Raw genomic sequence first — 27,315 nt, 5'->3', positions numbered from 1 at the left:
GTGCTCGCTGTCTTTCACCGAGGAATCGAGGTCCTGTTCCCCTGGAATGCAGAGGTTGGTAAGTTTGAGCTCTTGTCCTCTCTCCCTTCCCCACCCACAGGGACTCTTCCTAAAGGGACCCACGGGATCCAGTTTATCATGGAATCCAGTTATAGAATTTATACTATCTAAGGGAGAAACCTAGCCCCACGGTAAAGCTTCTAAGAAAGTAATGGACAGCAAAGCCCAGAGTTAAAGTAGAAAACTGTTACTTCTGGGTTTACATGCTGTGGTATCAGGGTAAGAACAAAAGTCAAACTTAAGTACTTTAAAAGTTTTCAAACTGTAACAGTGTCAGAACAACTTATTAAGACCAAAATAAAAATACTAAGACATTTAAAAAGGAAAAAAATCACCATAATCTCACATTACCATAATACAAAAAATATTTTTGTGAATTCCACTTTTAAACCAAGATCTTTGGCAGGGACACAGCATTCTGGAGACTTTCAAAAGCAAAATCCAGGCATTCTTTCTGTTTGTTGGGTTCTAAATAACGTAGGCAATGAAATGAGGCGGGGCGGGGGGGGGGGGGTTGTTGCCCCTCTTCCCTCTTCTATGGGCTGTGAGCCTCACGGTATAGCCCTCAGACACCCTGCCTCATATTACTTCAGTGGAGGGGTTTGTGAAAACCTTATCCCCTCTGATCTGCCCCAAGTGAAGCAAAATCTCAGGTGTGGAGAGTAGTGACTCCTGGGACTCTGAATTTTTAAGAGGCACCCTCTCCCGACACCCCCCAGGAGTTTATCACACATTTAGGTTGAGAAGCACAGTTACAGGATGAACTTCTTCAGTAAAACAGAGAGACTGAATGGCACCAGGATTACTTTATCCTTCACCAAGCAACTAGCTTATCCTTCACCAAGCCACTTTCTTGTTTGGTCAGCTCTGTTTTGCTAAAGCGCTGGCACTCCTAAACCCCTTACACAGCTGTGCTTGGGGTGTGGGACCAAAACAGTGACCTTTAATAGGAAGAAACGGTGGCACTCAGGAGCAGAGCACTCAGAAAAGGATACTCTCTTATTTATATATTTCACTATTTTCCTTATGAATATTAGCAAAAATCCATTCTGTTCTAATATGAAAATTAAACATGATAATAAACCAGCTTGGGTAACTTTAAAAGCCCAAATGTCAATTGCTTAAAGAATTCACCTATACTTCCCCAAAGCACCTTTTATCCTATGGGCACCTAATGACTGTATTTTATCAATTCTATAATACATGTTGTTTCCCCCCATATTTTAACACCTCTGAAATTGAGTTGTGTCTTACAATTGCTGCTATGATATAGTTTAATTGGAAGTATTTTTTCTTAATGATAAATAGAATAATGTGTGTGTAATAAGCAAAGAAATCAATGATTTGATGAAATATGGTAGATGCTACCAGAATACCTTGGGATAGCCATCTCAGGGAATGATTATGAGACTGACTGATCCTTACCCACGTGAATGTTTAATTCAACACAATCATTTTCTAGTTCAAAAAGCCACTGCTCCTATGTATTTCATAGTTCGACTCTGAAACTCTGCAAGCAGACTTGCAGACTTGTTCCCCCAGAGCCTGCCAGCCGGGCAGCATGTGAGCTTGCACCCCCAGGTGGGCCCATCTTCCCTGACAGAAACATCTGAATGAATCTCTCCTACTAAACCACTGGCTTACAGGGCTTCTGGGGGTTGGTACACAATTAGGCGAGTTCACTGACAGCACAGAACCCAAAGGAATGCCTCTGGACTTTATTACCTGGTCATTCTCTCCCGAGGAATGCATCTGGCCAGTGTCCTGTGGCCCATCTGAGACCCTCTTACTGTCCGTTTTATTTGGTAGGTTCTTCCTACTTGGAATCTCTTCAGCAGAAGAATCTGTCAAACCATCAAAATCTTTCCCATCTGACACACCCATAAACTCTGTGAAAGAATGGTCCTCAAGGACATTTGTGGTGTGCTCTACGGTCACTCCCCTGGGGCAGAATTCTCTGGCTGGTTGGCCACTTCTACTGGAGCAGGTATCTTGTTCTGAACATGAGCCAGTCCTACAGAATGGTTTGGAGTTTTTCCCAGAGATGCTTTGGGTTGATGGGCTACCTTTGGCTAAGGCACTGTTTTCCTTGAGTGGCACCATAATCATCTTATCCTTTACCAAGCCTCTTTCTAATTCTGTCAACTCTTTGTTTGAGGACAGTCTGAAATCATGCACGAGTGATGGTCCAGAATGCTCACTAGGGTCTGCATCTTTCATCTGAATGGCTAGCTGATCTGAACTGTCACTAGAGGGAACTGTCATGTCAGACAGAGTGGCATTGGAGGCACTGTGGGAAAAGTAGCCACTGGTAATACTGCTGGTGGTAGGGCTACGGGACACTTCTTTCTCCAAGACCCTTGAGTTCGTCAAATCTACTTTAGATGAAAACCACTCTCTGTTCTCCAAGCTGGCATTGTAAACACTGAAGTCAGCAAACTCCACAGGTACATAAGGCTGTGAATCTATCAGTTTCCTGTTAAGAGTTTCCAGATCACTTTCTTCTTCCTCCGAGTCCTATAGAAATGGAGCAAAAGTCAGCCATTAGCTCTTAATAGCAACTGTATTGTTGAGACATGTTTTAAATACTTTACTATTAAAGGTGTTCACATGTTTGGTGTTTTTTTGTTTTTTTTTTTTAATGCTGAGTTTGGTTAAATCTTGTCACCCATTGTGGACACAAGTACATTATTCTCAGATATCTGTGAACAAAAACCTATTATCACCTAATATGAAGGAGATTTATTTCTTCTGTGCTCACTCAATGCTAATTAGAAACCTTTCCTCTCCTGATTTAAGAGAAAGGATTGAACAAAGTGCAGTGGACTTAATTAGCTACTCATGATTGGTTTTCAGTTGTGATGTTGTCCTTTCTCTAATTAAATGAGTAGATAGCCAGAAGCAGAGAGGAACTGCTGCTTTACTTGTTCTTACAATCCTCACCTTGGGGAGTAAAGTGCAGATAAGTAAGGTGATTTGTGAAAAGTCTCTGAGCTATTTTATGGGAGATAGGGCAGTAAAATAAGACCCCAACAGCAAAACGCCTAAGAACACAATTTCAACACCCATTCACAGTATTATACTAAATATCTGAAAGGAGGTAAAATACTAATAGACTGACAATTACCTTTGAGGGGTTTTGAGAAGCTTAGATGGAGGATTTGGCCAGAAGGTAAGGAAGGTAAGATTTAAATATAAATTTCCTTTGTCAAATAGCTTTAGAGTTCTTTTTATAAACACTAGTAAATATGCAAAAGTGGGTGTTATTAACTCTCAATCTCTCTCCCCAATGAAAGATTCTTTGATATTTTTGTGGAAAACAGTGTAAAACATATGAGTATTTTATTTCCAAATAAAAATAAATGGTATTACTATCTAGTCATTTCTAATTAACCTAACAAACATCTGATGACACTGCAAATATTCCTTTTCTCTTTTAAAATATGACTTTCACTCGACAAATATTCATCAAGCACCTACCACATGCCAGCTATTGTCTTAAGAACTGGGAACACTGATGGTGGGCATAAACAGGCATGGTCCCTGCGCCCAGGGAGTTAGGACTTTAGGCCCTTGTTCTTAGGACAATCCTGGACACAGCATGGGTGGAAATTTCATTCAGTATAACAACAAGGTAACTGTAAAGATCTGGAACCAAAATATCAACCTTACTCATCAAAGAGCAGGAGGAGGTGTAAGGTTGGGAAGAGAGAGGATGGGGAGGGAGACCATGCCGCACAAATAGCAGTTCACAAATGAACATAAATTTCATCTACTTACTTTTACAGTAATATTTTCTTTTGCATCTCATAAGATGCTAAATATATAAAAACAGCTTGATACTCTTCAATCCTTCTTAGTTTTAAAAATAACTTAATATAAATTATTTAAAAGTATCAGCAGTCTTAATTCCTTGGCTATTAATGAAAGGTGAATATCGATTATCAGTGATAAAGTTCCATAAATCAGCAAAACAAAATTTTTGGCAACACTAATCTCTTGCCATTCTATCTTTAGCTTTATTCTAAATTAAGTGGCACCTCTAAAAAGGGGTGAGGTAGAATATTCTATCCCTAGGGTTGGAGGAATGTATGCAAAGAAGCAAAGATTAGACAGAATTATCTGAATCAGCAACCTCTATCTATACATTCTAGATTCTCTGCTTGACTTGTTTAGACACAAAATTCAATTTCAACTGTCTGTATATCTTATATTTCCCTGTGGTTTAACCTGCCAAAGAAACATAATTCCTCAAGCCCAAGAGTCCCTGATGCAATGAAATACTAAAAAGTTCATTTATACAAGGAAAAGCAAATTTGAAGATCAGAATTAGTACTTTGGGGCCCTTTATATGCCTGAAGTTATGTCTTCTAAAGACTGAGGAAAAGCTTGTCATTCAAAATATAATGGTGCTGAATCAAATATTCCATCATGAGTATAATATGTAGAAATAGGTATACATTTATCAAATTCGCAAAGACAAAAAATTATTCCTAAATGATCAAAATTACCTTTGTACCTCTGAAGAGTACAAAACCCTCTAGACATTTAGATTAAATAGAGATGAGTACATAGTTATGCACTTGGAGCGGGGGTGAGCATGGGATAGTGACCCAAAGGGCTAAAGCAGCAGGGATAACTAATTTCAGAAAAAAGAAAACTGAGTGTAGACGAAATATTTTCCAACATGTAAAAGGAGACTAAAAGTTTGTCAAGTTATTGCCTTCAAGAAAAAAAAAAAAAAAAGCTCTTACTTGGTTTAAGCTATATGTTAAAGGAATTCGGTTAGATTTTTTTATTCCAGAAATATTTATCATTGTATCTTAAAAAAGACTAAACTAAGCACCTTCCTACTGTGTCTTAAGGACAAAAAGAACGAAAACCCTACTTAAAACTAGAGCACGAAGTCAAGTTCTAAAGCTTCTCTCTAGCTACAGTCTTCAGGAATTTAGTTTTGCAATTTTACTTTTTGCAGCTGATATTTACCTATAGATAAAACACCTTGATTTTAAGAAGGGATCAAAACCTACATTAAAACAGTGACTCTCGGCAAAGAGTTTCATTTGATGAAAGTCATTTTCACTCCCACTATAGCCACGTCTGTGTCGTCCAGCAGAGAGAAGGACTGTAGCATCTGAGGGCCCCAGTACTTCTGTCCATGGTGCTAAGGGGAGGGCAGCCCCTTTCAGAAACCGCAACAGGTGACTGAAACTGCATTATTTCTGGGAGCACTTGGGATCACTGGGGTCAGCCCAATTTGCTGAGGATGGTGAGCCTTTGTTCTTACACTCTCATTAACTGTGTGACCCTGGGCAAATCGCTCAGCAAGTCTTTCAACAAGTCAGCCCCCACAGGGTCATCCAGTTGTCTCTTAATGGTGTGTTCTACCAAACTGTATTGTTAAAATGGGAAAAATAAACCATATGCTGTCTATGTAAGACCTAAAAGACAGAGAGAAATGCTTTTCTTTCTGCTCTTCTCTCTGCTTCATGGCTTAAAAACACCCCAGAGGCCTATCATTGCCTTTATCTTATTCATACAAGACATGAAGTACATTTCTGTATCTTCCCAAATTGATCAGACAAAAAAATACTTTAAGAACCAAGTATATCTATATCTACTATATTTTATGTGAAATTACAGGTTACTTTGGTAATTAGATGAGCTAAAAAATAAAAGGAACAATGTCTCAACATTGCTCCTCAAAAATGATTTCAAACTCCCTTGATCAGACTGAACCAATGATTCACACTTTAATTTTTCGAGTGGAAAAGGAAAGAAAGTGAATTAGGAACAAAAGAATAAATGAGTTTATATCCATTTATAAGGGGAGAAATAAAATTAAAGCTTCTCAAAGAGACACTAGAACCTCAGATCATGCATGTAATACCCTTAAAATCTATCAAAACACTCTGGAAAAGCTGCTATCTGAAATTAATTAAACAGTGCAATGGCTTTAGAGATGAAGAGTGCTCAGTGAGCCAGGCACCTAAGGAAAGTAGAGGCTGAACTCTCAAATAAGTCCCCAGCAAGAAAAATGGCACCATCAAACCCTACTTAGTGAAATTTATGGTGTTTCCCATCACATGGAGTCTAACTGCTGCTCGAGACTTCCTGGGTCAAGAGAAGCTAGTTCTGCCTTACCCTCTGCTTGCTAGAAGTCCTGAGATAGGTTTTATTTAAAAAGTATAGAAAATAGCTCTTGGGCAAACTCTGTGAACAGTGAAACTATCTCCTGGGCAGCCCCCACAGGGTCATCCAGTTGTCTCTTAATGGTGTGTTCTACCAAACTATATTGTTAAAATGAGTTTACATTTCATGCCTGCACACCATGGAGGTAAGTGCCATGTCAACAAACAGATCCAATCAGCCATAAAGAATCTGAGGGTAATAAACTAGCCACTTGGCCTTTCTAGCCCATGAGGCAGCCTTCATTAATTAAGCGGGTGGGGGTCAAGTAAGTGACTGACAGCTCAGTAGGATTCGGAGGGATGGAAGAGCCTGTTGATGTGTATCCTATTCTCCAGCAGGAACTAGGTTGGGGGCTTCGGGCTAGAGGGACAGAGAGAACAAGAGGCAAAGGCAGGAGAGAGGGACAGAGCGTTGAAGGGGAAAATGGTGCCTTTTCTTCTTCCCTCAGTGCACAGGATGAATGAGAAGGTCACGTCCAAAGATTTGTTAGCATTCAAAGCATGCAGCAGAGTGGCCAACTGCACAGCCAGATTAAGCTCTAGTTAGTTTCACATGTTGTGCATTTGCAGCATACTCTAATTGTTAAAGCAGCGGTCCCCAATCTTTTTGGCACCAGGGACCAGGTGTTCTTATGAGATTGTAATCCCTGATGATCTGAAGTGGAGCTGAGGCAGTAATGCTAGCGCTGGGGAGTGGATGCAAATACAGATGAAGCTTTGCTCACTCCCCTGCCGCCCACCTCTTCCTGCTGTGTGGCCCCATTCCTAATGGGCAATGGACTGGTACCAGTCTGTGGCCCGGGGGTTAGAGCCCCATGTTAAAGGACCTCGCACTAATGAGCCTCTTAAATGGATCTGACATGGTGTAGCTGGGAAAGGAAACTTCCCACTCTGTGCGCAGAGTAGTCAGCAGGCAGACATCAACATCAAGCGGCCCCCTCTTGCTCCAAGCACCTTTACTTTTTCAGATTCTAGGAAAAGCCACACAAGAGCGAAAGCCTAGATGCAAAATTAGAGAATTCTTTCTAGGTCTGAGAATACAATTGAGGTTATTATTTATAATTCAAAGTGCCCAGTATACAGTGTTTTAAAAATAATTTCTCATATTTGTAATTTGAAAACCAAGTGCTGAGGAATGAAATTTTACAGGTAGCGATTCAACCTACCTGTGGTAAAATATAGATAAGCCAGTCTAAAAGTGAGACTGACACCAAGGGATTTGGAAGCTATTTGGTGAGCAAATTAAAAAAAGCTACCCGAGATGTAGAGATGATGATGGTGGGCGATGACAGACTATAGTGTGGCTACGAACTACAGAACAATCTTGGCAATAGCATCAGGTAACATGAAAAAAGCTTTCAAACATGCCCACAGCTAAATGCATGGTTACTTACTCCAAGTAAGTGTAATTCCTCTAGGTAGATTAACTTCAGAATCTGGCCAATATGTACAGGCACATCAGAAAGATTCAATATTAGTTAAGGTGATATCTTTGTTACACTCTTTATAAAAACTAGAATCAGGAAAAGTGCCTTTCCCCCCTTTTCTATTTATACTAAGCAAAAAATAAAATCAAACAGAATGAACACTTAGGAAAAAATCACAGGCCATGGCCACATTCATGCAAAATTTCATTACCGATGGTCACATATCTTTTAAAAAGTGAAGACCCAATACATATCTTAATTTTTTCTAAAGTATCTGGATGATTGTGAAAGGGCCTTAAACCCACCACCAGGCAATATGACAGAAATGGTTCCAGAACTTACAATCTTCTTCTCACGTTTGCTATTGTGTTCTACTGGCATGCTGCTGCCATTGCTTCCTGAGGGTACAATGCAGCCAGGGTTATGTGCCTGAGATGGAGGCATGCTCTGCAAAGGTTAAGACACACAGATGCATCACACACAGAAGACGATGACAGCCGAAATACACGTTAAGTATGTGCAAGTTAGAAAAGCAATGCAAACATTTTTATTACATGTGAGTAGTGCAACAAATAATTTTACAGGCTGGTGTTAAACTATTGATGAAATCTGACAAGACTACACAGCTTCTATGGCAAATAGCATAATTGGTTTTATTAAATTAAAAAAAAGCTTTTAATATTTTCAAAACACCTCAGGAACATCTCTTTCTCACTTGAAAGATAAAAAATACCTTGAAAAGCCATAATCACAAAGAAAACAACGGCATTAATAACAAATTAAAAAGAAAATTCCACTATGACTCTGCGCTTGAGAAAGAGGTATTCCAGAACAGGATCCATGGAATGATAACCAATACATGTTTACATGCGGCATCTACCTTGTTAGTGCAAACTGTTACTTCTCCATAGGCAATACAATTCCGACTAGCCAAGTATTTACCTCCTGGCTTAGAAGAGGTCTTGTTTCAAGAGCTATCCTTTTCTTATGTTCCTCTTTTACAGGCATTAGGGGCTTGAAAAACTTTGGTGGCTGAGGAGAGAATGCTTTAAAAGGGCTGACTGTTAAGGCATGAGGATTCTCTGATGTACAACCTGAAGAAGACAAAAAGGCATGGGTTTATAGGTACAGAGTACTTTAACCAACACGCAGGAAGTGAGGTAAATAACCTAGCCACAGAAATATCTGGTATAACAAAGAAATTAATAGGCCAGTACTTGGCTAAGCATTAAAACGGAGGTAGGCAAGAATGGAGATTATACCTACAAAGTCACGAAGAGTCACTAAAGAAATTAGAAAAACCAAATCTGCTCTTTTCAAGATCCAACTTAAGAGCCACTTACCAGACCAATTTTGACTCATGCTGATTTTGTTTCTCTGAATTCTCAGAGACCTTATTACCAGCATGTACATCTTGGCACATTATCATTTAATATCTTATTTTCTATGTATCTCATTTGCAGTTAGATTTTAAGATCGATAATGGTGGCTTTTCTATCTTTTACTGCACATAGCAAGTAGAGGTTCAATAAATAATGAATGTGTACTGTATAAATTTTCTTGCAAGCTCCCTTTTCCCTCAAGTCACCCTGCTCCATGTGACTAAAGAAGGATAATTCTTCTCTGCTTTTACTCTTTCTTATATTTTTGGGCCTCTTTTCCTCTTTCTATATCCCTTCCCCTGCCCCTTCCCCAGTTCACTGGTAAATGGTACTTAGTAAAATGTAAGATTAATAGCACCGACTTACATATTCAAAGAATGCTGTTCCCGTCAGGGCACTGAAAGATTATACAGTTAGGTAATAATGCTGGTACTAATCAAATGCATTTCTGGTATCCTTTTAAAAATTGCTTTAGGAATCAGGGATGTGTTCTCTTAAAAAATCCTTTGAGTACAAAAACATGACAGAGGTGGATATTCTTTTGGTAAAGAATGAAATCTAAACATAATGCGATGATTTGTGTGTGTTTCAAAACTGACTTCCGACTCAAGAAATGATGTATGAAAAATGATTTGAATAGTCGAAAGTGTTACACAAAAGGCCTATTATTACATTATTTGGGTGATACATTGGATACAAGGCAAAAAGAAATTAAATAAATGAACATGATATGTTCTAGTCAAGAAGATGGTTTTGGATCACCTAGCAAACTAGAATTTCAGCTTATCTTATCATATGCTATCTGTAAACGAATTTTCCCCCATGCTTTTCCTAAGAAATTATAAAGAAGAAACACAGCAAAATAATCTCACCAATCCCTTCTTTGCTTCTTCGAGGTGAATCCCTGGGCAAAGTTCCATAACATGCTACATCTTGGTAACTGGAGCTGTAGTCAGACATGTCCAACTGATTCTCAGGCCAACCCTGCAGAGTAAAAATACGGGTTACACTGTAATTAAGTCCCTCTAAAATGAGAAATAAAGCCCAGATTTGTTTTTTTCTATTTTTTTTAATGGCAGTATATGTACTTATTATGAAATATTTTCAACAGGTAGAAAAGTGCTAAATATGACAAATACTGTCATACTCAATATACCTAGAGTGATTAATGTTAATATTTTATTGTATGTTTAAGATTTAATAAAATCACTAAAAATAGAGTGACCTACAGGACCCATTCATTTTCCTTCATATCCAGAAGCAGCCACTCTTTATGATTTGGTATGTTATCTAAGGTGACTGGATAATTTAAAGACCAAACTGAAATAGTTCCATTAATAATTTTCCCTGGTAGCAGGCATAAACTGGGACTGCTCCAGGTAAACTAGCTATAACTATATATAACCATATATCTGAGACTTAACACTATCAAACTGGCATAAGATATCAGTATACTAAAGGGAGAAAACTCCTCTTGTATATCATCTAAGCTTATTTAATTTACTTCAACTTCTCAGGAGTTGGTTGCCTCTAAGGACAGATTTTAAACTTTTTGAGGACATAATCTGTGTTTCTACTCTAAATCATCCACAGTCCCTAGCTTGGTAACTTACACAGGATATGAGTTCAAGAAATGTTTCCTGAATAAGATAATGTTGTAAAAGGCCCTTAATTTTCAATCTCTAATTTTACTGGTCAGAAATAATTGTGATATTGCTATGGTGGATGTAATGCCTTCTGAAATCATGTAAAGTTAGATGCACAAATACACAGATATTCAATTATGTGTGGGATTATCCTGGTATGGAAAGTAGAGTCATGCTCAGTAACGATTTAACACAGTAATTTCACATGAATTATTTGAACTTGGACATGTGGAGACTATGATTTGCACAAGATTAAGATAGGAAGTCCAGAGATTTTAAAAACACCAAGGTACCCTAACCTTCCAGATTTAGAGTTTGCTAATAACCTAACCATGTCCAAAGGTGCACACCTTATCATCTTCATCAAAGCCAGAAAGGTCTGGTCGACTGGAAGAGACCTATAAAATATGAGTGGTTTTATCAATGTGTTTAAATATTCAATATAAATTTTACATATACATATATAAAAAAATATGATGTCATATATACAGATGAAGCCTGTATGACCATCTCCCCTCTTCTTTTTTTCTTCCCTCCCCAGAAGCAATGACTACCCTAAATTTGGGGTTTATTATTCCCATACAGATTTATATAATTACATATATGTACACTCATAAATTATAGCATGATTTTGCATATTTTTATAATTAATATAAAGTGGTATCTTACTATTCATGGTCTTTCTCAACAGTCCAAGAATTTATGTGTTCTATTCTGGATGGAGAACGAGGTTGCTTCTAATTTGTTTCTATTATAAACTATGATGAAACAAATGTTGTTGCTGCCCCTAAGTACCACCCTAGCTGCATCCTACCAGTATTAACATGCAAACTATCAGCATCTTTTAGTTCTAAATATATTCTGTATATCTATGAGACTCTCTGAGCATACAGTAAGGCATGGAATCTCTGGCTGTTGATAAGGTAAGTGTACCTTCAACTGTGCTCTTTCATCGGCATTTTAGGATCGGCTTATCAAATCCTAAAAGAAATTATGTTGGGAATTTAAAGATCAGTTTAAGGAGATGTGCCAATGTTTTGATACTATATAATAGCATCAATGTACACAGTCACTCTTTCTCCACATGTTTAGGCTTTCTTTGTGGTGATAACTGGATTCAGATTTTCTATGTCTTCTTGCTTCTGTTTTTTGGTAGAAATTCCCATTTTGTGTAAGTTGTTACTTTTACTGACATAACATTATTCATCGTTTGCTCTTATGATGTCTAACTCTCTGTTCTCTCTGGAGTGATAAGCCGTGTATTATTTCCAATATTTGTGTTTTCTTTCCTATTTTCTTTTTGGCTCCAATCAATTCTAATTAGAAGTTAGCCCATTTGAACAGTCCTTTCAAAAAATCTGCTTTTCAGTTTTATTAGTTCTTTCTATTGTTTGTTTTCTATTTTATACACTTCTGTTCTAATCTTTATTATTTCCATCTTTATTTGAATGTATTATGATTCTGCTCTAATGTTTATTATTATCTCCTTTAAAAAAATTATTCTATTCTTCCAACTTAAAAAATTTGTATCCATAAATATTTCTCTATGAATCTCTTAAAAATAAGAAATTCTTTTTTCCTTTTTAAAAAAGCATAACAATAATACCATTAGCACACCTTAAAAAGTTAAGTGATTCCTAAATAGTATCAGACATCCAGTTAGTGTTTAAATGTCATGCAAACATTTTCACAGTTAATTCTGAATCTGGATCAAAAAGGTTCACACATTGCAATTAGATGATATATCTTATAAGCCTCTTTCAATTTATGAGTTTTTCTTTTCTCCAGGTCATTTTTCCTATAAAGTTTCCTACGGTCGAGATTTTGCTAACTGAATCCCAGAGGTGTTATTTAACATTTTTCTCTGTCCCTTGTAAATCTTAGTAGTTAGATCTGGAATCTTGATCAGATTTAGGTTCTTTTTTGGGGGTTACACGGTAGAATCCTTCATAGGTAGTCTTTCTTTAGTCTTTAAGATAGATGTTTGCCTTGTTTACTTTTTACTCTTCTTTTTAATATGAACTACACATTTCCTAATAGTAGCTTTCACTTTCCTTTACTCTACTGTCTAGTATTCATAAAATTCTACTAAAGGCCCAGTCACATTACACAGCCGTGTTCTCTGGTGTGCTTCCCTTGAACAGTGTGGCACTTTGGGATGCCTGCACCAGTGCAGAATGTTCTATCCTGCCCATAAGCCCCAATCATAGGTCCCCTTGGTGCCCCCAAGCTGAGACACGTCACGTGAGCCCCAGACCCTGGCAGGGTGAGCTCACACTGTGTACGTTGGGTGTGCTGAGGCTCCTCCGCAGCTGCCGAGCTTTGGTGGAAAGTGCTTCTTTGACCGTGACCGCCTGTAAATTTGAAGAAATAAGTAAAATTTATTTTTCTCCTTTGATGGCAAAAGTAACATATGTTTACTGTGGATGATTTAGAAAATACAGAAATAGAAAACTTTTCAATCCTACACACCACTTGCTCCTCCAATTTACAAACTTGCAATCTTTTTGCATCCACTAATTTTTTTTTTTTTTTTTGCTTAACCTATCAAAAACATTTTTTTTCATAAATAAAACCAGGAAAACTGCTGAACTAAAGACATTTATATGTCGTGGATTTTTTTTTTTTATATAGGTGGGCACAGAAAACGCAGAAGATATATATATCTTCTTGTAAAACTAAATTAAACTTTCATACTGTTTTCCTCATATAGTAATTTAGGTGGGACTTTCACTAAAGGAAGATTTTTTCTGACAGATGCCAACATTAGTCCTCTTGTTATTCAAAACACACTTTCTATAACTTCAACTACTGCTTCTATAAAATGACACCTCTTGTCTTACAGTTCCACTACCTAGTAGATTATTTTTACCTGAATATCCTGTTGTTGCCGCAGAAGTTAACCAGGATCCGAAAATTAGGGAGATAGTAATAGCATGTAGTTAAGCATATTAAATTTGAAGCCAAGCTTTCTGGGTTTACATCTGACTTTGTACTACTCCCTAGCTGTGTAACTGTGGGCAGGTTAACTAACTTCTATCAGTATCAATTTTCTCATTTACAAATGGGGATGATAACAGTATTTACCTCATAGGGTTATCTTGAAGATTAAATAAACTAATATATCTAAATGACTTAGCCAAAGAGCTTAAGTGAAAGTTATTTGATAAAATATGGTCATTATTTTGATTTTTTCTTAGTATTTTGTCGAAGTAACTGTTTTGGCTAATGAGTTCTCTATTCAAGTTTTTCTTCTCAGACAGATTTAGAGAGAAGACGTTTGGTAAATAAATTCATCTTTGTTCATTTGGGGTGAAGACTGGTAACTCATCCCCTGGTCTAAATACTGCAGTTACTTGCCTGCCGGAGCCGTTCAAGACTCAGAATGTTCTCCACCTGCAGCACGCCACGCGTGTACTTCTCAATGTAAGTTTCTCCGTCTGACGTGCCTTCGTTTTCACTCCTTGCTGCCATGAGAGCCAATGTTTCCCGGTCCTCAATCTCCTCTGTTGCCTAAGGTGACAAAAAGGTGATTATGATACTTTTATATGAACAGTATTTTTTTTTTAATTCAAACTGTAGTGAGAAAATGATTTTTAACACATTCACCATTACTTAAATCTTGATATTTTTAAAAAAGTAATATATATTTTACCTTTGGTATATTGGATACTATTTCATAGGTTACACCACAGGAATAAAATATATTTTTCAATGATATTCTCCTCTTCAAACTCTGGGTGAAACTCTGGTAAAAAACAAGAAAGCCAAATTAAGCAATGTGAAAATACGTTATTTAGTATTTTACAAATTGTAAAAGCATTATGAATTGCTATATTTTTTGACACATATACAACACCTTACTCAATGAAACATAAAAAGAATGGGACCAAAGAATCCTTGTCTCCAATCAAGAGGGTCAATAATGTCCAGCTGTTTTTGGCAGATTACAGAGTTTGCAGTCAATTTGAGTGTGTGTGTGTGTGTGTTGCGCGCGCACGCATGTGTGTTTGCTTCTCTGATTTGCTGCTTTCCTTTTCATCTCAGGGTCTAATCAGTCTAACTTGGCAAATCACAAGAAAACTAGAGAGGCTCAGCACCTCAGAGATGAGATCTGGGGAGGCGTTCAGATAGGAATTTATTTGAAGCCTGCATGTTTTCCTGGTTTTGTCACTAATCTGCTTAGACCTGGCACTTAACCCTTTTCAAACAGTGAAATGTCATAGCTCCACTGATTCCTAGGATTATGGGTCCTGAATTGGTGAAGGTGAAAAACTCCTTCAATGGCTGACATTTTCCTCTGCTAATCTCAGGCCCCATTATCTTGGATAAATGAGAAGCAGACTATGACCTGGCCAGTATGGTAACGATCTGCATATCCACCACAAAACACAACTTTGTGATAGAGAGAAGGCATAAACTTAAGAGTTCATACAGGCAAAAGCAGAATCAGGCCCCATTACTACCTGTTTGTTGTAAATATTGGCTGCAATCCGTTTTCGTAAAACTAACTCCATAGCAGCTGGGTGGCTGAGCTGGACTGTGGTCTTCACTATCAGGTAAATCCTTTCATTCTGGGGGGTGACTCTATTCAAGTGAATGGAATCATGCACCGAGGAATCCCAAGAGGCTATGGCTGAAACCTAAGAATGGGAGAAGAAGGATGGGGAGATGGAAGTAAGACAACTCAGGGGTAGCATTTTTATATCACATGCTAGAGAAAGAAAAAAAGGCAACTCAAATGAATTATAGATATTTTTCCTCACTTTTTTTGAATGACAGCACAGAAGTTCTATTTTTTAAAGTCTCTAGTCCTCTTCTCCAAAGCAGACCATAGTAGCTTAATGGGAAGATAGATCTACAGGTATGTGCAGTAATCCAAAGCCCTTTTAGAGAACCTTAAGAGTCAATTACCTCCTCATCACTGTGCTTTATGATGGGCAGGTAGAAAAACTGGCTGCCATGCTCCTTGGGCAGGATGGAGTTCACACCTGACGCATGGGGGCCCACAAGCTGCTCATTAGCACTGAGGTCATCCGCTAACCGTGTCCAGGGCACAGGAAAAAAAGTGGGGAAGTCAGGTTTTAAAATATGCTTTTTATAGATAAAGTTTACATATAACATATTTTAATTTTTTTCTCTCATTCCTTATCCTGCAGTTGAAATAGAGACTCCAATACTTACACAGCTTTTACCCTTTTCAGAAACTATAGGAGTCAAAAAAAAAAAAAAAATACCTTTGTGAGTCTCCTATAAATTGCACTGAGTATATTCTATATATAGTCCTAGTAATAAACATTTTCACTATATACAGACAGCTTAGAATTTTGCTACTTTCTAATGTTAATTCCTCCTGGAACCTAATAATTGTTGTCCTACTTACATAATGTATTAAATTAGAGATATGAGAAGTTAAATGATCAATTTAGAATCAAAGTTCTCAGCACTTGGGAGAAATCTGAAGGTTGTCTTCTTCCAATGTCCTATCCAATGCGGGATTCACCCTTCACAAATCTCTGTAAGTGGTCACCCAGATTTTGTTTTCGCATCTCCAATAACGGGAACTCACTCCATGAGGCACGCAGTCTACTTCCAGGCTTTTAAATAATTCTTCATGTGAAGAACCAAAGCCAACCTCCCTGTGTCTTCCATCCATCCATTAGGGGTCTTCCCTCCAGAAGACGGGTTTTCAGGCTGTATTTTGAGGATCCCAAGGGCCTTGCAGAAGGGCCTGCTAGAGCCTGCCCATCCCCAAACTCAGCAACTCTGCTTTTGTATTCTACACTTGGGGTTCCATTTAAAATTTCATTTGAAAATGGATTTTACTGCTAAAACATATTGAAAACCAGTGTTCTAGGTTTGCCCAGGTTTGATCTAATTGCTATGATTACGGATAACTCTTAATAAAGAGTGACAATGTGATCATGTTATGACATCTACACTATTGCGAGTGGGGGGCAAGGGAGCCAGTAAGGAATGCAGATTCCTAGGCCATTGGCAAAGCCCAAAGATTCGGAATCTCTAAGGGTGATTACTTTCTCAGATAATTTCTATGTTCATTAATGCTTTAGAGTAATAGCTACTTTAATGTTTCTCTACGCAGTTTTCAATTTCCCAAGTCCTTTCTTTTTATGATTAAATATACACATCTCTCTTCTAGTGATTCTATGTCATGGTTATATATATTTGGTTGGACTGAAAATGTCACCTAGACAGAGTATATGAATGATTAGAAAAGTGATTTAAGAATCAAAATAACGTGAGCCTGAAGAGATCACAATCCTTAATTAAATGTGATAACCCCTGGAATGTTAGTGGTCTACTTACCGTTCAAATCAAGGAAGAGAACTGGTATGTGGGTTTCCATTCCAGGTGGTGGAATCCTAAATTTAATAACAAAATTTAATTATAACCAAGTATGTATTTTACTCTTGTTGGGTAATGAGACACCACAGAGGCATGGACACAGAGAACCACCGTGGAGATTCAGGTTCTATTAATGAAATATTTTCACATTTCTTGATGTTCCTATCAACACGAATCATAGGAATTATGTGACTTGTATAAAGAACTACCAGTTTTATGAATTACTTAATTAATTAAAACAAAGATTACTTGATACTTTTCTAAAAGTAATTCTAGTGATGGGAAAGAGATGGGGATGTTGTTAAGAGTGGGCACACAGGACAGGATCAGAATCCAGAGGAAGTAAACAAAATGAATGATATTTTAGAAGATTAAAGAAGGAAAGAATAAACGATATATGAAAGGAGGTAGTTAAAGAGGTCCTCAAGGAGTAGAATATGATTGGGATTGAGCTGGCTGTTTATCATAAGTGGCTGTAACCTATAGGATTCCAACCAAGAGGAGATTCTTCAGAGAGTAACATCGGGCTACAAATTTTGTGCCTGCGATTTGTAATTTTCTAGTTTCATAATATTGTGAAAGCAATTACACTTCTATTTATCATTATAGACACAAATAACATCACTACGCCTGTCCAAAAGAGGTTGTCTGGGTATGCACATTTTGTATTCAATAAAAACCTAATTTCTCTTAAATGCATATGACATATTCTCATAATAAGAATGAGAATAAGCAGCAGCAGCAGTTACCATTAATGAATGGGCATTTATAACAAAGTATTTTTTAAATATATTATCTCTAATCTTTACAAAAGTACCAAAAAGTTAGCTCTGTTAATAGATTAGGAATAAAGCTAAGGAAATTTAACACCTAAGAGCTGCAGCTGGAAACTAAACCAGCTCTATTGGACTCCAGAGTCTAGAATGTGGCACAATTTCTTATGAGCATCAGGACTGACGGATGAGTCAACTAACTGACCGTAGTTTGTGTAGTATTTAAGTACTGACTCTATGTTAGTGATCCAACTAAGTGGGCACTAGGGCAAATAAGAAGATATACTTTCTGCCCTCTTCAGGTACACACTAAAAACACTTTTGTTTTGAGCCAGTTTTGGGAGATAAGCACACCATGTCCAAGTTGCTCATGCAGAGGAACTGAGAAATGTGGTATCTGATTCTTAGCCAGGTAAGAAATGCTCTCTAGCTTCCTGTGAGAGGAAGTGGGCTGTGGTGGGGACGCAAAAAGGGAAGGCAGCACAGAAAGAGAAAAGGTGAGTGGCCTTTCTGTGGCAGCTCATGTTACTTAACATTTCCTGTGACAATCCTGGAAAGTTACTTGTATGACTCTTGCTTCAGACCATCTTGTCAGGCCTGCACAGAGGGAAGGGTGGACTTACCAGTCAGCCGGTGCCCCAGGGATCCCACTGCCAGGTGCTGGCACCAGCACGGCATTCCTTTCTTCTGTAAGCCCAACCCACTGCTCCACAAGCCGGGCTTCCCGCTCCACATCATCCTCTGTTTTCTCTGGGAGACAAAGTGAGGGAATGAGTGTCAAGAAGGAAGAGAGTAAAATTTCTACATTTAAAATAGGTAGATTTTTGCTTGATGATATCCACATATGGCTTAACATCAATTACATTCCAAAAAAGAATTTGAGGCTTTACAATTCAAGCCTGAGCACCTCAAGTGCTCGGAGAGGCTACAACACTGGCTTGATAGGCCATAACCTAGGAAGAGGAGAAAGTGTGTTGGCACAGGAATTAGAGGATTTTACTGGCTTTGTAATTTGGGAAAGTTATTCAACGGATGAGTCTAGTTTCCTAAAGGGATAATACAAGTCGTGTCTACTTCCTGCACTTATTGGAAGGGTCAAATGTAATAACAGATGTGACATTGCTTTAAAAATTATACACCACTTTATTAAAATAGAGGATTAAAAAACACCATTTACCACACTCCACGAAACTAACTTTATTTTTCCCTCATTATGAAAGGAATTTTATTTGTTATATTTTGAAATCCTCCTACCCATAATCCAACTCTGGAGCTACCTGGGCATAGTCAAAGTGAGTTTTCATTAGCAGGCTGAGCACATACACAAACTGTAACACTAAGAACACTGAGCCAAAATGTTTTACTGAGGGAGAATTTTTGCTAACTTCTCCATAAAATGGATTAACATCTGTGATATCATGTGGTACAGAATCAACCACAATGAGTGAATCATAAAGTCAGAATGAGACATCAAGGGTTTTAAGAACGTATTTCTACTCTAAAAACCAATAAGTCATTGCCAGCATAAGCAAACTGCATCCTTGGAGCTGGGTGGCAGTGGGTGGAGCTTTAGGCCAGCTTCAGGCCACCCTGTACCAGCTGAGTACATGGCTACTGCTCAACAGTAGCTGAAGCTGACCTACCAAGTGTTGTAGTTTCAGATATGACCCTTTAGCTGCTGTCAGTCCCAGGTTCTGAGCCTTATTATTGAGATACTAGTATTGATCATACTTGCATTCATCAAAACAAAATTTGAGTTTGACATTTAATGCCATGGTCATCTCAGAGTTTTATGAAAACTTACTACTTTCAATTTCAGAGCCTTCTTAAACCAACACTATAAAATATAATTAAGTAATATCTATAATAGTTATAAGGCTAAAAAAAAGGAAATACTATCATTCAATGAAGGGAAGAAAACCCAACCTACCACCATTGTCTAGAAGTGAAAAAGCTACCCCCAGTTGACTTTAATCTCACATACCTTTTTTATTGCTGATTTTTTTAATCTGTTCATCTAAGTATTCTCGTCGTTTAATGAGTGCATCAGACCACCTCTCTCTGACACAGTTTAAGTCTTCTTCCTGACATCAGGGAAGAAAAGCATTTTTCTGAAAAGTGCATAGACAACTATTTCTTTTATTTGAAAAAAAGATGTTTATTTGATTAGAAAATTTTTCATTAGAAAAGGCCATTAAACATTGCTATGTGATTAATACGCAAGAAAGCAGAGGCCTCAGTAACAATGCATGCTGATCAAGGATCCCGTTATTCAGAAATCAGAGTCCTTGGATTTCCAAAAGGGTAAATACACTTGAAAGCAAGAGAGGCTCAAACTACACCAGCTGTTGGATGATTCTTACAAGGTGTGTGTGTATGTGCATGTGTATTTAAACTGTAGCTATTCATTTGAAGAATTTGCAATTCTAAGCTGAAGGATACCATGGACAGAGCCAAACCACGTAACAACAAACGGAATGGAAAACCACAAGCATTTTCATAGTTCATAGTTCAATGGCTTAATAATATGTTTTCTGAAATGCAAAGAATAGATCAGCAGAGAACATTTGCCACATGGTTGTACCTCCAACCATCACTGTGAGGCTAACCGAAAACCTCCCATGCGAAAACCCGACATGCAGTCAGCCATGCTTTCAGAACTCCCAGCAGCAGCCCCTGTACTTCACGTGGACATGTAGCAGGAAGCGCAGAGACAGCCGCAGGAGTTAGTTAATGGCATTGCTGAGATCCAAGGGGATACTGCTATTTCTCCTAAAGTTTGTTTCTGATTGCTTGCTTTCTTTATTAATAAAGGAAGGAAAGAAACCCACCAATTTTATCCAAAATGCTCTCACACTTGCTTAATTCTAGTCTAACCCTTAAAACATTACATTAAGAGATGATACCCGAGCACTCCTAAGGCCCTATCTATAATGTATCTGCATTTTAAGTATAGGAAGGCACACTGGGAAAACATACTTTTAAAGTTTATGTGGAGAATCAGTACAAAGACTGGAAACCAAACCTGAAAAGCTTCACCTTGGTTTGCTGCCTTGACTATTACTATTATTGCACATTCCATGGTAGCACACCAGTCAGCATTGATTAGGTAAAATTTCATATTTATACATTTTTTTTCTAAATTTCCAAAGAGAAAAGTTGAGATTTAAATTTTCCAGGTTATAGATAACTAACCTTGGTCCTGATGAGAGAAGAGACTGGCTGAACAAAACAAAATTGTGTGTATAAAGTGCCTTCAATTTTCTTATCCAACAAAAAGTCTTTTAAAGTGAAATGTTATATTACACCAATACTATGCTCTTGGATGTAAAGAGCTAAGTGCAGTTTCTCACAGGAAAGACAAGAGCCTACTTAGAGAATGTGGATGGTAACCATGTGAACTTTAAGGTCACCAATTTAACACAGTGATAATAGTTTTGCTTAGAAAGGCTTTACAAGCTAGTAATTTGAGATGGCATAGCAAAAAGGCAGTATCTAGTTATAAATTTTGAACAGAGAAATCTGTAGTGGTAGTATATTGCATCCCTGATTACATACAAAGCAAATCAAAAGCAAGTGAAAAACTGCATAGTCTTGCTCTATGCTCCTCCTTCCTCCTCCCTGCCCTCTGCTTTGCAGATGCTGGCAATTAGCAGTAGCTGTGCCCCATGCCACAGGATTGACAGCAGCAATACCTGATAACTATCCATATCATCACCATCCTCATCATCTCTCTGGTAGGAAAAAAATAAACACAAAGGACATGCATTTTGTTTCTCAAACAACACACAGGAAAATAATTCTTTAAGCTCAACACACACATTACAATGGACAGCACACATACATACACCAGCATAATAAAACATTTAGCTGAATCTCAGTAAGTTTTAGTCACTTGTCTATAATTACTTAAGGAATTTATGTTTTCAAAAATATAAATAAAAGAGTCATTTAGAAACAAGATCTCTCTTAGATAGGACTAGGTACCAATACCACCAAGTCAGACCTTACTGCATTGTTATGTGACTAGCTGCTATATATTTCTGGATGAGCTATCTGACTGAGGTTTAGAGTGGGCTTAAAAGACAGAATCACAGATAAAGGACTTCATAGAGACTCCACTGCTATTTTAGCCATGAGACAACTAAGGCCCTGAAGGATGAAATGATTTAATCCAAGGATCACACACATAATGGCAGGGCCAGGCCTCCAGTCTTTCACCTAAGTGTTCTTTTCCCTTTATTACACAACTCTCACTGATAAAATAATCACAGTGAAAGCCCACTGGGGAACTAAAGACTATCTTCATACCAGGTTCTGCACTAGACTACTGCAACAAAAGCACGGCCCACTATTTTGAATATATGGGTCTATTATTATCCACTATTATATATATCAGCATCCATACCAATCAGTTAAGGAAAATCAAAACTGTCTTAAATTCACAGAAACATTTTACAATAATAATATAAAATAACAAGCTTGGTAAAACACAAAATCGTCATGTTGAAAATAAAAGAGTTGAGACAAGAATGAAGAAATTCTCATTTGTAGAGAATATTCACTCATCTGGAGGCAGGTTCTACTCAAAATGAATGCTAGGCCATGTAACAACTTCTTTCATCAATGGTTATCGAGTGTTAATATTCAAACACGTAATGAAGTGGTCTAGTGAAGTGCTTTAAAAATATACTTACATCATTCTCCTGTCCAAGTACACTTCAAAACATACTGCCTTTTAAAAGTGATTTAAAAATACTGTTAAAATTATTCTCTGAATAGACTTCAAAATTTGTTTTTGTTTTAGTTTGGTAACTACCTTTATCTTTTTGAATAAATGACTTATTAAATGCAGACCTAATACTGAAGTAATTGTTCTTGAATTAATTCCCTATATTAATGAATAAAATACAAACAATTCTTATCATTTTTTTTTTTTAGACTAAGGAGATATTTCTATTAACTGAAAACTGGACTGAGCTTTCATGATGTGTAACTATTGTGAAGTCAACATATTCTGAATTGACTTGAGCTACTGTATCAGAATAATTCCAAAGCACTATGTCAACAAAAAAAAGTTACTGGCCATGACCTTGAGCATGGCAGCAACAAACAAGCAAACAAACAAGTAAACAAATAAATAAAAGTGAAATTTAAAATAGCCACAGTTTTAATTTGCATGACTGGTACCATGTTCTTCAAAGAACATTTAGCATTGGAGAAAGGCTGATACTTGAGAGCTCAAATTTTGGCAAAATCAGTTTTAACTCAAAAGGTAAAGCTGTTTTAAAAAGTGCACATAATCAATCCTTATAACGTTCCTCAGATGGGAACACTTAGCTGATGATCCATATTCTGTAGATCATAGTTTAGGACACACAGATCCAGTTTTATCTAAGATCGGAGATTTATTGATACAAAATTCTACTGCAGAAAGGGACCTTAGAGAATTCTTAAATCTACCTCATCATTTTAGAGAAGAGAAAAAGGGAACTCGAAGTTTAAATTACCCAGTCAAGGTAAGCATTCAGGAAGGCCGAACTAGACTTAAGAACCTCACTCTCCTCTCTAGAAGTCCAGTGCTTTTGACCAGGCCTGCAGCCATCCCAACGTTGATGGCTAAGTGAAAGACTGGGATGAGAATATAGACAATCCAATTTCCTACTCCATACACAGGAAAAGTTTTGTGTCCCCAAAACAGCAGACTCTCCCCATATCTTCATTCATACTCTCCCCCAAGCTTTGAGGGCTTGAGGTAATTTTGGCATGAGATAGGAAAGGTAGTGTGCGACAAAGCTATTTCTTCCTTAAGGCCTGGTAGTTCAAGTCAATGCTCTTTTCAGCTTTCAGAAAAGTCTTTGCCTGAATGCCATGAAGCCAAAAGGAAACGGATAGATGAATCATTCTTAATATGGGTGGGGCTTATGCCCAGATGCAACAGAGAAATGTTTCTGCCCCATAACGAAAGGAAAGGGAGAGTACTCCCCCTCACATGTGGCAGTGAGGGAGCTTGAATTTAATGGCTGATTTCTCCCAGTCTCTAATTGCTATCTGATAGTACACTGGGGGCTTAGTGAAGCACGTGTATTCTTTCAGGCCACTGGGGACAAGTTTCTAATCTTACAGTTTATTCTCAAGGAGTACTGAAGAGATCTGACTGGTAATATGAAGATCAATTCCTAGAGGTTTTCGTCTTTTAATTTTTAACAATGAAAACATAAGATTTAGTAAAGGGAGATTTAATGAGCAAAAATGATCATGAGGACAACTTTTAATTTTTTAAAAAAGTAAAGCTTTCAAAGAGCTGGTTAATTATTCCAGTGTATTGGGGGCAATTTTATGTTAATAAAAATGGGCCAAGCAGTAATGCCATACCCAACATAATTTGGGACAGATATAAAGTCAAATCTACCTAAAGTAAACAAGTGCTATAGTAGTAAAATGTGTATTTATAAATAAAATTATTATTATTAATCAACACTAAGCCCATAAAGTGTTTTAAATCTAGAAAAAAAAAAAGGCAATGGTTAGAAATATGAATGGGTGTACAGATATACGGTTAAGGCAAGGAAATTCTGTTATATTACCAAACAGATCTCTATCATAGATCATGGACTATCTTAATTCTGCATTAGTCAATCTTTGTTAAATACTCTCTCAAATATGTTTCTCTTACCTGGTAACTGTCCAGCCCTCTTTGGAGCTTGGTGGACCTAGCAGTCACGCAGCCAATGGATACTGACAAGATGGCTTCAACCATAAGTGGCAGTGTCCCAGAATGCTGTACAGGTTTTACTGTGACTTGCACTCTCCGGGAATGACCCTATAGATGTGGGGGTGCAATGAGGGAGTGATGTGGAAATGGGTGCCAGGAATGGAAATGGGGAGAGATAGGGGAAAAGGATGAAGGAAGAGACACGAATTAGTGAACAAAAAATCAAATAATTAGAAAATTCCAGAAATTGTGTGTAAGAGGAGGACAGAGAGAAACCATGAAACAAAAACAAAAGCGGTACCTGTCTGAGTTGAAAGATGCCTCCTGTGTTGACATCTTTTGCCTGATGGAGCTCCACAGCGGCATATTCCCCTAACTCATTCAATTCTAATATGGAGATCCACATTTCTATTCTGCGAGTTACTTCATTCCACCTGCAAAAACACATTCCAACAAGCAGCAATGTTGTTGCTCAGGCCTATTATTAGGAATAAGCCACCAATCCCTGAGTACTTACTAGGGACTGTGCTATGGATGATGCAATTATTTCCAACTCTTGAAACAACTTTATAAGTTCTTATTTATTTATTTTATTGAGATATAACTTGAATTCGGTGAAATGTGCAGATCTTGAGCACAGAGTTCAATGAGTTTTGATAAATGCATACACCTGTGTAACTTACTGCACCATTACCTTAGAAAGGTTGCTCATGTTTCTTCCCATTCAGTGCCTCGTACCCCCAACTCCTTCCTGAAGCAGCCATGTAAACTCATCAACTAGTTTTGCCTATTCTAGAACTTCCTATAAATGGAATCATGTAGTAGTATGTACCCTTTTAGTCCTGGCTTCTTGGAATCTGCATGTTTTTGAGATTTATCCAAATAGATATTAATAGTCTTTTTAATATTTTATTGCCGCATAATATTCCATTATATGAACAATACTACGATTTGTTTATCCATTCTCAATATATATTAAAATACATTTAGGTCATTTGTAGTTTGGGGATAATATGAATTGAGTTGCATAAACATTCCTGTACAGGTCTGTTTGTGGACTTATGTTTTTATTTTTCTTGGGTAAATACATAGGAGTGGGATTATTGGAAGATCAACTTCACAAGAAGATATCCTCCTGTTTTTTTTTCTATAAGCTTCATAGTTTTATCTTTTACACTTCAGGTTATGATCCCTCTCGAATTAAGTTTTGTGTATGGTGTGAAGTAAAGATCAAAGTTTTGTTTTGTTTTTTTGATATAGATATGCAATTGTTTCAGTCTTGTTTGTTGAAAAGACTCTCCTTTCCTCCACTAAATATCTTCAGTCTTGACCTTGTATCTAAATCTCACAGCCAAGGACGAACCTGTCATGCAACGTTCTTGTCTTAGCATGAAGGGAATCGACTTCCCAGATGGAGCTACCATTTCCAGTACACCGGTGGCCCCACACTTCAATTGCCAATGCTCCATCTGAAATGAACTCCAGGAATTCTTCTGTTACATTCACCACATAGTCCTGGGATAACCAAGAGAAAAAAAAAGAGGAAAAGGATTATATGTAAAGCGATCTATGAAATTTCCTTTTTAACTTTCAACTTCATGTAGACTCACTCTAGAATATATTAGCCTGATCCCAACCTTAAATACCATCTCCACTGTTTTATAAAAACCATAAAGAACCACAGAATATTAAACCTGAAAGGGATATCAAGAGGTCATTTAACTCAATCCCTTTCTTTTTTTAAATGAAGACACTGCTTGTCCCGCATCATACTGCTTGTTTGTTGCAGAGCTGACTCTATGTGCCCTTATTCCAAGTTCATCTTAGTTCCACAGGATTACCGACTTTCTCCCTGCACAGAATAATCAGCACATCAAAAAAGGAACTTCTGATTGTTCCTCACTATGGCTTAGAACACTAATAACAGAATTAAATTTTTTATGATTATCTTCGTGGTTCTGAGCTCTTACTCTTGAACTCTCCCACCGGAATTCCTCATTTTAAAATGCAAACAGATGAGTGTGAGGAAATGAATATTGAATTGACCGAGTATGGCAAATCACCCAGAACAAAGCTGTAGGCAAAAGACAAAGCTAATTTTTTTCCCATTAATATCACAGTGGAATCTCAGGTGAAGAAATCTGTGACTCTTATTTCTGTCAAGAGCTGTGCTATATTGATTTAACCTTATACTATTTACCTTATTTATTTTACTTATACACAGAACCAGAATTTTAGGAGGAAAATAAACTTAATGACCAATTAGTACCATCTACACATTTTAAAGATAAAAGAACCCAAGGTCACATAGTGGATCCAGAGACTCTGAGACTAGTATTTATTAAATCAGTTGTTAATTAGAACTCATTTAAAATTCTATCCTTCTAAATAAGCAGGCTTTGAAGACCCAAAGAAACATGGTGAATATTTAAAAAAGTATTAGGAGAAAAAAACAAACAAAAATGATTAATAAAGATTTTAAGAAACAGATTGGTGAATAAAAGTAAAAACATGTGGCTATTTGTTTTCAGAAAAAGAAAGACTTGATAGCTTTTACATGTATGTGAAATATTGTAGGTGGTAATATGGATTTGTTTTCTAAGTATGAAACTAGAAAGAAATAGGCACAATTTGCAAAAAAAATAAATAAAAACAAAACAAAACAAAATAACCCCCACCCCCAAAAAAGTCTTGAGTACCTACCTATTAAGGACTGTCCAAAACAAAACAAAACAAAACAAAACAAAAACAAAAC

At 37.3% G+C, this 27,315-nt stretch overlaps 1 protein-coding gene across 1 annotated transcript in view; it reads right to left on the bottom strand.

Annotated features, from left to right (window-relative positions):
- Window positions 1-1,475: 1,475 nt before the first annotated feature.
- The window catches only part of KIF13A (kinesin family member 13A), a 173,462-nt gene continuing 147,622 nt past the window's right edge, over window positions 1,476-27,315 (bottom strand). The window contains 18 exon segments of the mRNA XM_016155861.2: window positions 1,476-1,778; window positions 1,780-2,577; window positions 8,021-8,125; window positions 8,621-8,772; window positions 9,933-10,044; window positions 11,057-11,104; window positions 12,983-13,060; window positions 14,067-14,219; window positions 14,362-14,454; window positions 15,173-15,349; window positions 15,621-15,745; window positions 17,034-17,089; window positions 18,469-18,595; window positions 19,830-19,929; window positions 21,541-21,579; window positions 24,522-24,668; window positions 24,862-24,994; window positions 25,924-26,075. Coding sequence (XP_016011347.2) covers window positions 1,740-1,778; window positions 1,780-2,577; window positions 8,021-8,125; window positions 8,621-8,772; window positions 9,933-10,044; window positions 11,057-11,104; window positions 12,983-13,060; window positions 14,067-14,219; window positions 14,362-14,454; window positions 15,173-15,349; window positions 15,621-15,745; window positions 17,034-17,089; window positions 18,469-18,595; window positions 19,830-19,929; window positions 21,541-21,579; window positions 24,522-24,668; window positions 24,862-24,994; window positions 25,924-26,075 — 2,634 coding nt within the window. The 3' untranslated portion in view covers window positions 1,476-1,739.

Source organism: Rousettus aegyptiacus, unplaced genomic scaffold, assembly GCF_014176215.1.
Source record: "Rousettus aegyptiacus isolate mRouAeg1 unplaced genomic scaffold, mRouAeg1.p scaffold_m13_p_1, whole genome shotgun sequence".
In the NCBI taxonomy this organism is placed as follows: Eukaryota; Metazoa; Chordata; class Mammalia; order Chiroptera; family Pteropodidae; genus Rousettus; species Rousettus aegyptiacus.
Note: the sequence above shows the minus strand (reverse complement) of the source record. Positions and strands in the feature narration are given on the sequence as shown.